This window comes from Myotis myotis, unplaced genomic scaffold (genome assembly GCF_014108235.1).
Source record: "Myotis myotis isolate mMyoMyo1 unplaced genomic scaffold, mMyoMyo1.p scaffold_m19_p_8, whole genome shotgun sequence".
Taxonomy (NCBI): domain Eukaryota; kingdom Metazoa; phylum Chordata; class Mammalia; order Chiroptera; family Vespertilionidae; genus Myotis; species Myotis myotis.
The window spans coordinates 3604963-3617500 of NW_023416390.1; the positions used below are offsets into that span (position 1 = coordinate 3604963).

The window sequence follows — 12538 nt, forward strand, 5'->3', positions numbered from 1 at the left end:
CGCCGCTGGGCCCTGAGAGTGAGGGTCTGCTGCCGGCTGAGGACACAGCCTGTCTGCTAGGAGAGTCTGTCCAGGAAGCTGATTCTTTTTGTTTTAAATCCTCACCTGAGGATATGTCTTGTTTGTTTTTATTGATTTGAGAGAGGAAGGAAGACACACACACACACACGCACATGCACACGCACACGCACACACACAGACATCCACGTGAAAGAGAAGCATCAATCGGTTGCCTCCTGTACCTGCCCTGACCGGGGACCGAACCCACAACCCTTTGGTGTAAGGAACAATGAATGCTCCGACCCACTGAGCCCCGGCCAGGGCTGGCTTCCTTTGTCAAAGCGTGTTTGCTGCAAACCTATCCGAACAGAACTCGGATGTTCCGGGCGGAAACATTCTGGAACTTGGCTCTGGGTGGGATGCCCGTCAGCGATCTAGGAATATTCTTCCCTTATGGCTCATTCCCGTTTCTCTCCAAGCCCGTCTTCCCGCACGCGGCTCCCTCGGCCTTTCTCCCAGCGCTGTGACACTGTGTGGGCTTGTGCTGATGGAAGTGCCTGCACACGTTTCCGAATGTCTTCCTTCCTTCAGCGGGTGCCCCGGTCCAGTAGCTCAGACCTGCCTGCGTGCTGGGGTCACTGGGGAGCTTCTGGAAAGTGAGGTGTCCGGGCTGCACCCCAACCAGTCGTTCAGAATCACGGGGCGTGGGCCCCGCGGCAGAATGTGCAGCGGCCAGGCGATCCCAGGGTGCAGAGCGGGGGCAGCTGCCCCGTAAACAGGACTCTCCAGCGTGAACTGTGAGCTCCTGGCTGCGTGCTGGTCTTCTGTGCGGCCTCTGCGCGAAATTCCCTTGGAAAACACCAGCCGCACCTACAGTCCATCTCACCTCACCCTCATCTGCATATAGACCATAGTCCTCACCGCAAACAGGTGACAGTTCTCTTTTAAACAGGAATGTCAGTCCAGGCCAAAGCCAACCAACCGGTCACGTGTGTAGCAAGTCTCTTCGTGGCCGTGGTCGTTGGGAGCTAACCTTCCTTCTCCTGGCAGCACGGGACTGGATCCCCCCGTTCTTGGAGAGAAGTAACATCTAGTCTTCGTGATAATTCCTTGTTCCCTCCATTCGCCTGTCTAAATCTTCTCAGAGCCATCTTCCAAACAGCTTGATTTTAACAACGTCATTATTTTACTAATAGATTTAGTTTGGGGAAGTCAGAATAAAGATTTGGTTGGGCACTTTCACGTGCCGTTGGGGTCAGAATTAGCAAGTCTTTTTCCTTCTAGTATATACGTACCTCCGATGCCACCCTCCGCTGTGCTGGGTTCTCTAAAAACGGAACCCGTGAAGGTCAGGAGGCCCCGGGGGTGGAGCCCCTGGAAGCCAGGTCACGGGGCCGTGGCTGCGGGTGTGGCTTGGGGAGGAGGGCGCAGAACCCTTCAGCGGTGAACCTGGACGTGCCTGTGATGTTGTCTACATGCGTGGAAATCACCTGAGTACAGAGAGAAGCCCGTCTTTGTCCCATGAACGCCGACTGCAGGAGTGAGAGGGTGTGTGCTTAGAACACTCTGGGCCTCGCTTTACACGATGGACAGTAAAGGCCCCGAGATTTCTGTTTCGAATCCTGCCTCGTGACCCCCCTGACCGTCCCCATGGGCACGGTGTCGGCTGAGCTGGCGGAAACCTGGCGTGCACTCGGGGCTTCTCTGAACAGGTGCTGGACTCTGATGCACGGAAGCCGAGGGCGCTGACACGCGGGCCGGTGGCGGGAGGCGCGCTGAGGCCGCATGGACCCGCCGTCAGCCTGGGAAGCAGATCAGCGGAGTGTGGATGCCGGCGTCGGGCGAAGTGAACTGAAACTCACTGAGGAGGAAAGCCCAGCTGGACATCCCGGGAGACCAGAAGTCGGTTTTGTAAAGGAAGAAGGTTATAATCCAGCCGCTCCAATTCTCCCCAACTCGGTGCGGATGTTCTTAGAACCGGAGACATGGCCTCTGATCCGGGAGGAATATTCGGGGCATCTCTCTCTCTAAAATCATAAGTGCCTCCCTTAGGAGAATGAAATGAAACTCAGAGCAGCGCTGACCACCTCACTCGATTCAGCTCTTCCCTGAGTCCTTGTCTGGCGGGTCTTAGAATGGACAGGGGTTTCACGGGGAAGTTAGTTGTTCGGGTCCTGAGGCCCAGCGCAGGCCATCGGGGCGGCACTGGCCACTTTTCACACTGGAGCTAGCTTCGGGCGGGGGCGGGGGAGGGGGGGCTGGTTGTTTTGCGTCGGGCATTCCTTTTCCATTTCTCTTCCCAGAACACAATCTAGGAGTTGGGCGACCGTCGGCATAGCCTGGTCAGCTTGTCTTGCGATTCTAGTATTCCTTTTCTGAACTGTTGTAAAAAGGAAAGTGATTCTAGGTACAGGCAGCATCTGCTGTTCCAGGTTCCATCATTATTCTTGCCTCACATTTTAAAGCAAAGCCTGTTCTAAAATATTTAGGGAGAGCACTGTACCGCCGTGTTTTGTTCTGTGCTTTTTTTTCCCATCCTCACCAAGGATGTTTATTGATTTAAAAAAAAATTTTTTTTTTTTTTGAGAGGAGCAAGAGAAACATTGGTTGCGTCCTGTCCATGCCCTGACCAGGGACCGAACCCACAGCCTTTGGGTGTACGGACGGCACTACAACCGCCGAGCCACCAGCCCAGGCTGTAAAACTGTTTTTCCTAAAATTTGCCACATTTGAGTATGTACCTGGAAGAACAATGTTATACGATATTTAAAGGGAAGTTTTCTACAAGTTTAGCCAGTCATTTAATTTTGTAGATGTCTAAAAAGAACAGTATTTATTGTTAAATGTTTTTCTCTTATTTTGAGGACTTTTTTTTAAAAAAAATGTACTTTTTATAAAAAGCAGCTCTTGATGTGGGGCCTATTGCTTGACATGGCGATTTTAAAAAATGGATTAAGCACAGTGTATTTTTTAGAGGAACATTATCATTATTGGGGACTGCCCCAAGGTTTTCCACCAGGTGCACTTTGCTCGGACCAACAGCACATTTTACAGCAGGAATACAGCCCAGCTCCTTCCAAACAGCGCTGCTAAGCTCAGCGTCCTATCGCTTTTATAAAGGGTGTCCCAAAATTCACGCAAGAAGTAATTTTGATAGAAAACACACGTTTATAATTGAAAATTGTAAATTTTTTATTGATTCATAAAGTATACAGTATAGGGTTATGTATGGAATAGCACATCTGGTAAATGGCCTCCACGGCTTTGCTGGCACAGACGCAAAGCCGTGCGTGGTCTTCATTGGTCTTCGTTGTCCCTGCTCCTGGGCCATCATTGGTACTTGGTGATGCTTATCAAATTGAAGGGCAACAGATATTAGAATCTGATTCAATCATCCAAGTAAAATTAGGCTTTTATTTTGTTGTTGTTGTTAATGCTCACACAAAATTCAAATCTTGCGTGAATTTTGGGACACCCTTTATAAATGTATTGTTTTATATATTACACAAGCGACTTCATTCTTTGTGAAATATAGGACCCCTGCCCAACCTGACACAGCCAGCAGTGGACCTGCAAGGAGAGTTGCCTGTAAGAAATGCCAGTTAAATGTGTCATGAAAAGGGCTTGTGCTGGAATGAATCTTGTCTTTGGGTTCGAATTGCCCTCCTGTTTCCGACACATGATATTCACCCGCAAGATCCCCCAGGCCCCGTCCTAAGGACAAGTGTGGTAGAGCTGCTTCCTTCACTCTACGTCTCCCTCCCAGTGTTTGCTGCTTGTGAAGAGTACAGGATTTAAATACCTGCCTTAACGAGGATAGGAGAGCATCAGCCTGCTCTGTTACTGAGAAAACTACAGTAACTGGCGTGTGTGTGTGTGTGTGTGTGTGTGTGTGTGTGTGTGTATAAGCATTTTAGAGAGGAAAGGAGAGGGAGAAAGAGAGAAAAACATCAATGATGAGAGAGAATCATCGACCGGCTGCCTTCTGCATGCCCCACACTGGGGATCGAGCCTGCAACCCGGGCCTGTGCCCTGACTGGGAATCGAACCATGACCTCCTGGTTCATTGGTCAACGCTCAAACCCTGAGCCACACCAGCCAGGCCAGGCCAGTGTATTTGATCCATCTTTTTTTTTTTTTTTTTTAAATAATGTATTTTATTGATTTTTTTACAGAGAGGAAGGGAGAGGGATAGAGAATTAGAAACATCGATGAGAGAGAAACATCCATCAGCTGCCTCCTGGACACCCCAAACTGGGGATGCGCCCGCAACCAAGGTACATGCCCTTGGCCGGAATCGAACCTGGGACCCTTCAGTCCGCAGGCCAATGTTCTATCCACTGAGCCAAACCGGTCAGGGCTGATCCATCTTTAAAACTCATCCCTGGAGGAACAACATGTATAGCTGGCACGTGCGCGTATGAACGTGGTGATGAACCCTGCGGAGGGCCTGGCGTTCTGCCTGCACGGTGGGGTGGACTCACACTCTGGAACCCTTGAGAGAACCCCGGAGTTTAACGTTTTGGGAGGCGATACATCTGTAGAGCCCTCCCCCAGCCCACACTGGGTGAGCTCCTTGGGAGCCGGGGGAGCCCGAGCCCTGGCTGTGGAGCAGACCTAGTGTGTGTGTGTGTGTGTGTGTGTGTGTGTGTGTGTGTGTGTTGGGGATAGGGGGGGCGACACGGGGGGTTGGTTCTGAGCTTCATTCAAGGGGATTGTCTAAGGGAAATTCTGGATGGAGTTGTTCGAAGGTATTCCCAACAGTTTCAGTTTTATAGTAATCACGGTAATCATAGGGATAAACGTGGGTTGGACAGTGGAGAAAAGTTCCATGCGGGAGCATGGGTAGAAAACGAGCGAGGAGGTGAGTCATGCGTGGGCTCGCGCGCCGGCCACTTCCTCCTCTGGGGGCTGACTCGTGCGGCTGACAGGTGGGACCGGTGCCCACCGCTCCGGTTGCTGGCCACCCTCACGGTTCTTTAAAAAACCCCAGAATGCCTCCAGATATCCGCCTGCTTTGGGGCCTCCCTGTCCGTGTGAGGTCCCGAGACCCAGCGTGGCGTTTCTGCAGGGGAGCCTGGGGTGTTGGCCGCCTGAGCGGATGAAGAACGCTTTAGACCTGTGCGGGTTCAGCTCCGTGAGCTGCCCCAGGCTGTTGCTTAGTTTTCTGCGGATTATACACCTTTGCAAGTTATTTTTAAGGGGTTCTGAAGCCCCCTTTGCCCCCGAATTTGGACAGTGTCCACAACTTACACTCAGACCCCAGGATCCAGGCCCCCTTCCTTGTCAGCAGCGTGACCGCCGGCGGCCCATGGCCTGTTCTGGGGGCCGGGAGCTGTGCTTGCAGCAGACGCGCAGACACTGCCGTGGGAACCACTGGGTGCTGCCCTGTGGCTGTGCTGGTCTGTTTTGTTTGCACTCTTTAAGCAACAGGACAGGTCAGAGAGCCAAGCTTTTGTTCTTCAGCATCTCCAGAAACCCTTGTAGCGCCTTGCTTGTGCTTGGAGGGGGGACACCGGCTATAGCACAGGGGTGGGTGGCACAGGGGTGGGTGGCACGGGGGGCGTTCCACAGAGGAGGGTGGCATGGGGGTGAGTCCCATAGAGGGTGGCACCGAGGGGTGGGGGGGTCGCAGTGCTGGGGGAGGAGAGCGGGCCTGGATCTTGCTGGACGCTTCACCTTTTGGTGACCTGCAGCTGCCTCTGCCCCTGACTCTGGGTGGATGCCACGCACGTTACTTTTCCTGGTAATTCAGAATTAGAGGCGTTGGGCTCCGCAGCCTTAGGACTGCAGGCCAGTCACGGGGTGTGTCGCCATGTCAGTCACACCCTTTTCGCCTGAAGAGGTCTCGCCTCGCAGAGCCACCGCTCAGACCCCACGTGTAGGTCCCAGGTCCCGACGCGTGAACTGTTAGGACACGTGTCTGGATCCAACGTGTTAGATCCGCCCTCAGGAACACGGCCCGGATGGTCAGCCCCGCCACCCGCACCCCTGAGTAACTGTCCGTAAGTGTTCACTTCTAGAAGCTTCTTGCACACTAAGCGCTGACTGCACCTGTGTGTCTGCCCCTCCCGCCAGGATGCAGTAAGTATCCCGTGTGCGCGGGGCCTGTGCATGCCCGTGTGACGCGCTCTCCGGTGTGACCGTGCAGCGAGGGCCCGCGGCGGCGCGTGGGTGCGGACAGTCCACGCGGGGAGCCCGGAGGGGAGTCGGGGTAGCTCCACGTGTGGCTCCACCTGCTCTGCACGCTGTGCTGCGCTGTGACGCTGTGCTCGGGGCCCGGCTCCGTGTGTGTCCGTAGCCTGTCCTTGGCGTGTCCGTCAGGCTGTGCGCAGCCGCGTCTGGGTCTGAGCACACTGCCCCCCCCTCCCCCACCTCACCTCCTCAGCACCTGCCATTGGAAGATTTAACATTAAAAAAAAAAAAAATAGCCCCACCAGCACAGACTGACTCAATTACTAGGAAGGATTTATCCCACAGATTTGTTTCTAAAAACATAAGAACAAACATAAAGATCTGCTCATATAAACCATTAAAATACTGATTTTGTTTCTAAGGTTTTCGCTTGTGCTAGTAGCATCCTGTAAGCACCTGTTTCACCAAACCAAGAAAACCAGACTTCCTCATATATGTAATGTCCTTATACTGGTTATCACAGTAATAATAATAATAGTAGTAATAATAACACATCGCTACCCGGTGGACTGCAGCTTCTAATCTAAATGGTTGATCTCTGAGGACGGGAGCACATGGTTTTAAATCTTTATGTGAAGATAGGGCCTGGGGACTGCCTTTGTGTCTAAGACTCTATTTGTTGAAGGTATTGAGCATCAAGGTGTGACCTTTATAAACTTCCGGATTAAGAAAACCACTTTATCCTTGACTACATTTAACATGAAAAGGTCAGCCGTGACCGTGTCCCCGTGTCATCTGTGGTTCCGAGTCAGACGTCCCTCTGATTAGCCAGCTCATCCCTGTGGTGAGTCGTCCTCCGCTGACTTCCAGGGAGAAATGCGATCAGCGGCCTGCGGCTTTGCACGTGTCCTTTCCATACTTCTGCCCCAGTCGAGTTGGAAAGGTCAGGTTTCAGAGCTCTCCATGACTTCTTCGCTTGTATTTATGGGGAGATTCGAAGGCCGGAAGTTCCGTGGATCCCCAGGGAGGGGCGATCAGTTCTGTTCCGTGCAGACCCTCTCAGCTCACTCATTACCCTGGGACTGGCCCCCCAGGGGGAGAAGAGTCAGGCTGATCCTGGTGGGGTCCCCCCGTCCTTTGCTCCCAATGCCACCATCTCTCTCTCTGCAAAGAGGAGGGATAGAGTCGAAACTCACGAGTTTTATTACCAGAACTACCTCTTCCTGGACCACGTGGTTCCGTGAAGGGTGTCCATTCACAGGCTCCAGGATAGACCTCCCGGTGGCTTGCTCAGAGATGCTTTAGGCGTGGACCACCCACCCGATTTCACAGGAGGTCTACTGTAAAGGTGAAAGTGCGGAGGGTCGTGAGGGTAGTAACTATGGGAGCCTTCTGAGCAGAGATGGCTTCTAAGTAGGAGATGGTTTTGACGTGCTGATTGCCGTGAGCCGTCTTTTTATAGGCATGACGTTCACTCATTGGCTCATCAGATGCATATTGAGTACTTTCGAGGTGCAGGGTGCTGGGCCTAAATTGTGAACAGGGGATGTGTAGTTAGAAGTGTACCCTCTAGAGAGACAGATGAACAGGAAACTGATCAGTACACAGGCACACACATCTTTACACACAGGGACACCTTCTTGAGCTCCAAAGTTACACCTGAGAATGGAAGGTTGAAAACTTGGGTGACAGATGATAAATCTGTTTGGTTTCTTTTCCTTCTGAATCTTCAGGGGAAAATGTGTTTATTTATATTCTTTACCGTGTGGGGGGTGCTCCTTTGTCAACTAAACATCTTCATCCTTCACATCCTGCCTAGCTGTGTGTCCTCCATTCATTCGCTTGCCCCGTGGACCGTTTCTCGCGTGCCTTGGTGTGTGGCCTCCGTCCCGGGGGCTGTGTGCTGGGCCCCAGGTCAATCTGAGCCCGTGTGTGACGCTTCTTGCGGATGGAGAGGTTAGAGGTCGCCGTTGCGGGAGAGCTAATCCATGGTTCATTGTTTTCCGTGCAGGACAACAGCTTTGAGCAGTTCATCATCAATTATTGTAATGAGAAGCTGCAGCAAATCTTCATCGAACTCACTCTTAAAGAAGAGCAGGAGGAGTACATACGGGAGGTAATGTTGACGTACAGCTTTTAAAATGTCCCCTTTTCACTCATGATTCAAATTCTGGGTTCAGAAGACTGCATCGCCGTGTCCCTGAAATCAGCGTTACCTAAGTGTAGCTGCCTGGTGTCTCTTGAACATTTGTTTTGTGTGACATCTGAGCTGACTGGGACTTTTGTTTTGTTTTTTGCCGCTGGTGCCTGGCAAACTGTGGCACACAGCAGGTGCTGATAAATACCACTTACCGACTCCAGTCCCACAGGACTTTAATGCAGTGACGGGAAAGGGCACCGTGTTAAGGAAAGCCTGAAGTGAATGGACAAACAGCTGTGGTGCATCCACAAAAGGGCGTACGACACAGCCCGCAGAAAGGAACAAACGGTTGACGCACTCGATGGCAGGAACGAATCTCATACGAGGCTAAGTGAAGGGAGCCAGACCAGAGGCTATTGTACGATTCTGTTTCTATGTTGTTCCAGAAAAGCGAAGTACAGAGGCAGAGTGATAAAGGCAGGCCAGTGGTTGCTGGGGGCAGGGGGCAGGCGGCAGGCGAGAGGGGGACTGCAAAGGGGGAAGCCCAAGGGGATTTGGGGGCTGATTGTGTGGTAATTTCAGGACACTATGCATTTGCCAAAACTTAGCCAACTGTCTATGAAAAAACTCAGTATTGTTGTCCCATCTTGGAAAGCATTGGTTTTCTAAAAATTTATAATGAAAATAGGTCACATGTGTTGAGCGCTCACTATAATGCCAGCTATTGTGCTAGTGCTATGGAGACTGTCTCACTTACTGTAGTTTACAAATAAGAAGGAATGTTTACAAAGTTCTTTTATCCTTAACGGTAAAGCACATACGTGGTTCTTACCCTTTCATTTTTAAAATAATCAATCTTGAAGAATAAAATTACTTATTTCAAAAGCTAAAAGGGAATGATTTTACTATATTTTTATTTTTGTTTCCTTTTCATTTATTGGCCTTAACATTACAGTAATATTATAGTACAAGGATAATGGTAATATGTATTCTTCATTTTTATAGTGTCATTTTAAGTCATTAAGGACACGGAATTCTCTCTTTTTTAATTTTTATTTCTCAGTACAGATTTTTCTAATGTGATTTTTCTACCCATCGACTTAGTGAAATAACCCATTTCCTTGAAAGCCAGGTCATAAATATTTTTCTGTTAGCATGATCCGTATGCTTTAGAAACTCGTGTACTTGTCTGACACATTTTGGTAACATAAACATCCTAAAAGCCAGATTAATCCGCTTCCTGTCTTTTCATCGTAAGGAGAATGCGAGGACTTTGATCTGCAGCTTTAAACAGTTTGTATGGATTGCCGGGGACACTTCTGAGCGTGTATAGGAAGCTGCCCAGCTTGCTGGGTGGATCCATTCTTTCCCCTTAGAAGAAAAATAAATGTTTACAGGAATGGGCAGAATGTAAGCAAACACAGAACAGTTCCCTGTGGCCTCCGATTTGCCTCCGTCGGGGCCTGGGGATCGGCTCTTTGTGTCTCTCCCGAGGCTGAAAATACTTTCTCTTCACACCAAACTGTTCTCTCACGTGAAATAAATAATGCACTGCCGTACAACGTGGGATTCACTCTGAAATTAATTTTCCCCAGGGATTACAAGTTAAGAATAGAAAAATCGAGGCCTTAGAATTCAGCGGTTCTCAACCTGTGGGTCGCGATCCCTTTGGCGGTCGAACGACCCTTTCACAGGGGTCGCCTAAGACCATCCTGCAGATCAGATATTTACATGACGATTCATCACAGTAGCAACATGACAGTTATGAAGTAGCAACGAGAATAATTGTATGTTTGGGTCACAACATGAGGAACTGTATTTAAAGGGCCAGAAGGTTGAGAACCACTGCCTTAGATTCTTGGGATCAAGTGCTGACTTCTTTCCTTATAAACATTGTAAACATACACAAAGTAATGTTGACCCAAGGGCCTGTGGAGTCTGTGTTTGGCCCAGGGCCAGGGAGAGGCATGGGAAAGGGCCGCGGATGGGGAGCGGAATGGGCGGCTGTGTCAGAACAGGTCAAGGGCGTTCATTCCACTGAGTATGTCGGGTGGACCGCGTGGGGCCTGGGAGGCGGCATCGGCAGCGCTGATTTTACAGGGAATATGCAGGCAGGAAGTGAAGGACAGTCGGCGGGCAGGGGCCACTCTCTGGCTGGTGGTGATGCAGCGTCTGCCGCGGTATTTGATTCTCTGGTTTGTTTTCCAGGACATAGAATGGACTCACATTGACTACTTCAACAACGCTATCATCTGTGACCTGATAGAAAATGTGAGTATGCGGCACCGTGTTCTCAACTTCCCTCCTTATGAGCGTCTAACTGCCTTCAGGGCGAAGCTTGAGTGTTTCCATCCTTTGAGCGCTTTTCTCCGGGGACCGCAGAGCCCGGAGACTCTGCTACAGCCCTCAGGGGTCGCACCTGGGTCTTGAGCGACAGCCTGGACAGCGGGAGGTTCTGATACTTGGCCTGATTCCCTGGGCTTACCTGTCGCCGTATCATGATGGTCCCGTATCACGATGCGCACACGTCCCGCCCTTGGAGACCAGTCCTCCCCAACCCCCCACCTCCCTGTGCTGGAGCGCAGGCCCAGGCCCAGGCCCGGCTCCTGGGGGTGCAAACACTGGGCGGAGGGGGCTCGGAGCAGCCGTGCAGGTTTTGCCAAAGCAAAATAGCCATTTCACTTCTAAAACTCCAGCGACTGCTTCACGTCCGGTTCAGTGGTTATTACCACAAAGATGATTTCCAGCGAGCAGGTGGAGACAAGGGAACCCTTGTGCTCTGTTGCTGGGAATGTAAATTGGTGCGGCCACTATGGAAAACATTGTGGAGCTTCCCTAAAAAATTAAAAATAGAACGGTCATCGGATCCAGCACTTTCACTTCTGGGTTTAGATCCAGAGGAAGAGGAGTCGGGATCTTGGAGAGATGTCTGCCCTCCCATGTTCATTGCCGTGTTAGCTTCAGTAGCCAAGACCTGGGAGTCACCTGTGGATGAGCGGTTAAAGGAGGTGTGAGATGAATGAATATGTGAGTGTCGTTCAGCCATGACCAAGCAGGAAGTCCTGCCCCTTACAGCAGCCGGGGTAGACCTGGAGGACATGTGCTCAGGGAGAGAAGCCAGACAAAGACAAGTGCTATGGGATATCACTAATATCTAGAATCCAAAAAAAGCCAAACTCAGAGACACGGGGTGCAGTGGTGGTTGCCAGGATCCAGGGAGGAAGTAGGAGTTATAAGAGGATTAGGCTCTGGAGGGTATAAAGTATAGCATGTTGCCTGGAGCTAACAATATTGCATTATGTGCTTAGAAGTTGCTAAGAGAGTCCGTGTTAAGTGTTCCCACCACATAAGGAAATGGTGATTGCTTTAGTGACAGAGACGTTAGCCGACAGCTATGGCTGTATTGGTAATCGTTTGCAATATATGTGAATCAAATCAACACATTGTACACCTTAAAGTTAACGTTATATATGTCAATTACATCTGAAGAAAGCTGGAAAGTGTATTTGTTAAAAATTTTTTTAAAAAGCATGGTATTCGGAGATAAAGGGACAACCTCAGGAGCTGAGGTGAGGGCCCCAGGAGTGGTTCAGGTGTAGGCCCCACATTGGTTCGGAGCATGTGTTGTGGGGAGATTGTGTGTGTGACTTCGCAGGTGGCCACGGTCGTTGGCTTTCTCAGGTGACACAAACATGTGTATATCTATGGGAAAGGCTTGAAGTGTGAGAAATTACTGGATACTTTTTAGTAAGCTTTCCGAATCTAAGATTTTTGTTTTCACGTCATGTTATAAACTAGAGGCCCAGTGCATGAAATTCGTGCACTTGATGGGGTCCCTCAGCCTGGCCTGTGCCCTCTCGCAGTCTGGATCCCGTGGGGAGTGGGCCTAAGCCATCAGTCGGACATCCTTAACGCTTCTGCGGAGGCGGGAGAGGCTCCCACCACTGCCGCTGCGCTTGCCAGCCGTGAGCCCGGCTTCTGGCTGAGCGGCGCTCACCCTGTGGGAGTGCACTGACCACCAGGAGGCAGCTCCTGTGTTGAGCATCTGCCCCCTGGTGGTCAGTGCACATCATAGCGACCGGTCGTTCCGCCATTCAGTCAATTTGCATATTAGGGTTTTATTATATAGGATGAATTGATTGCAGGAACGGATTTGTTCGTGAAAACCTGGAAACTCTTGTTTTATGCTTAGGATGACGAACCCTCTGGCCTTGATAGCAAAGTAATTAGAAAGAGCGCATGACCTTTACCGTCCTGCAGCCT

General features: G+C 50.6%; 1 protein-coding gene across 8 annotated transcripts in view; it reads left to right on the top strand.

The window, feature by feature from the left end:
• MYO1B (myosin IB) overlaps positions 1-12538 on the top strand; it is a 140413-nt gene that overhangs the window by 100159 nt on the left and 27716 nt on the right. For all 8 annotated transcript variants that reach the window (XM_036319790.1, XM_036319789.1, XM_036319786.1 and 5 more), the window contains 2 exons: positions 8147-8251; positions 10484-10546. In XM_036319790.1, coding sequence (XP_036175683.1) covers positions 8147-8251; positions 10484-10546 — 168 coding nt within the window. The remainder of the gene's footprint in view (positions 1-8146; positions 8252-10483; positions 10547-12538) is intronic.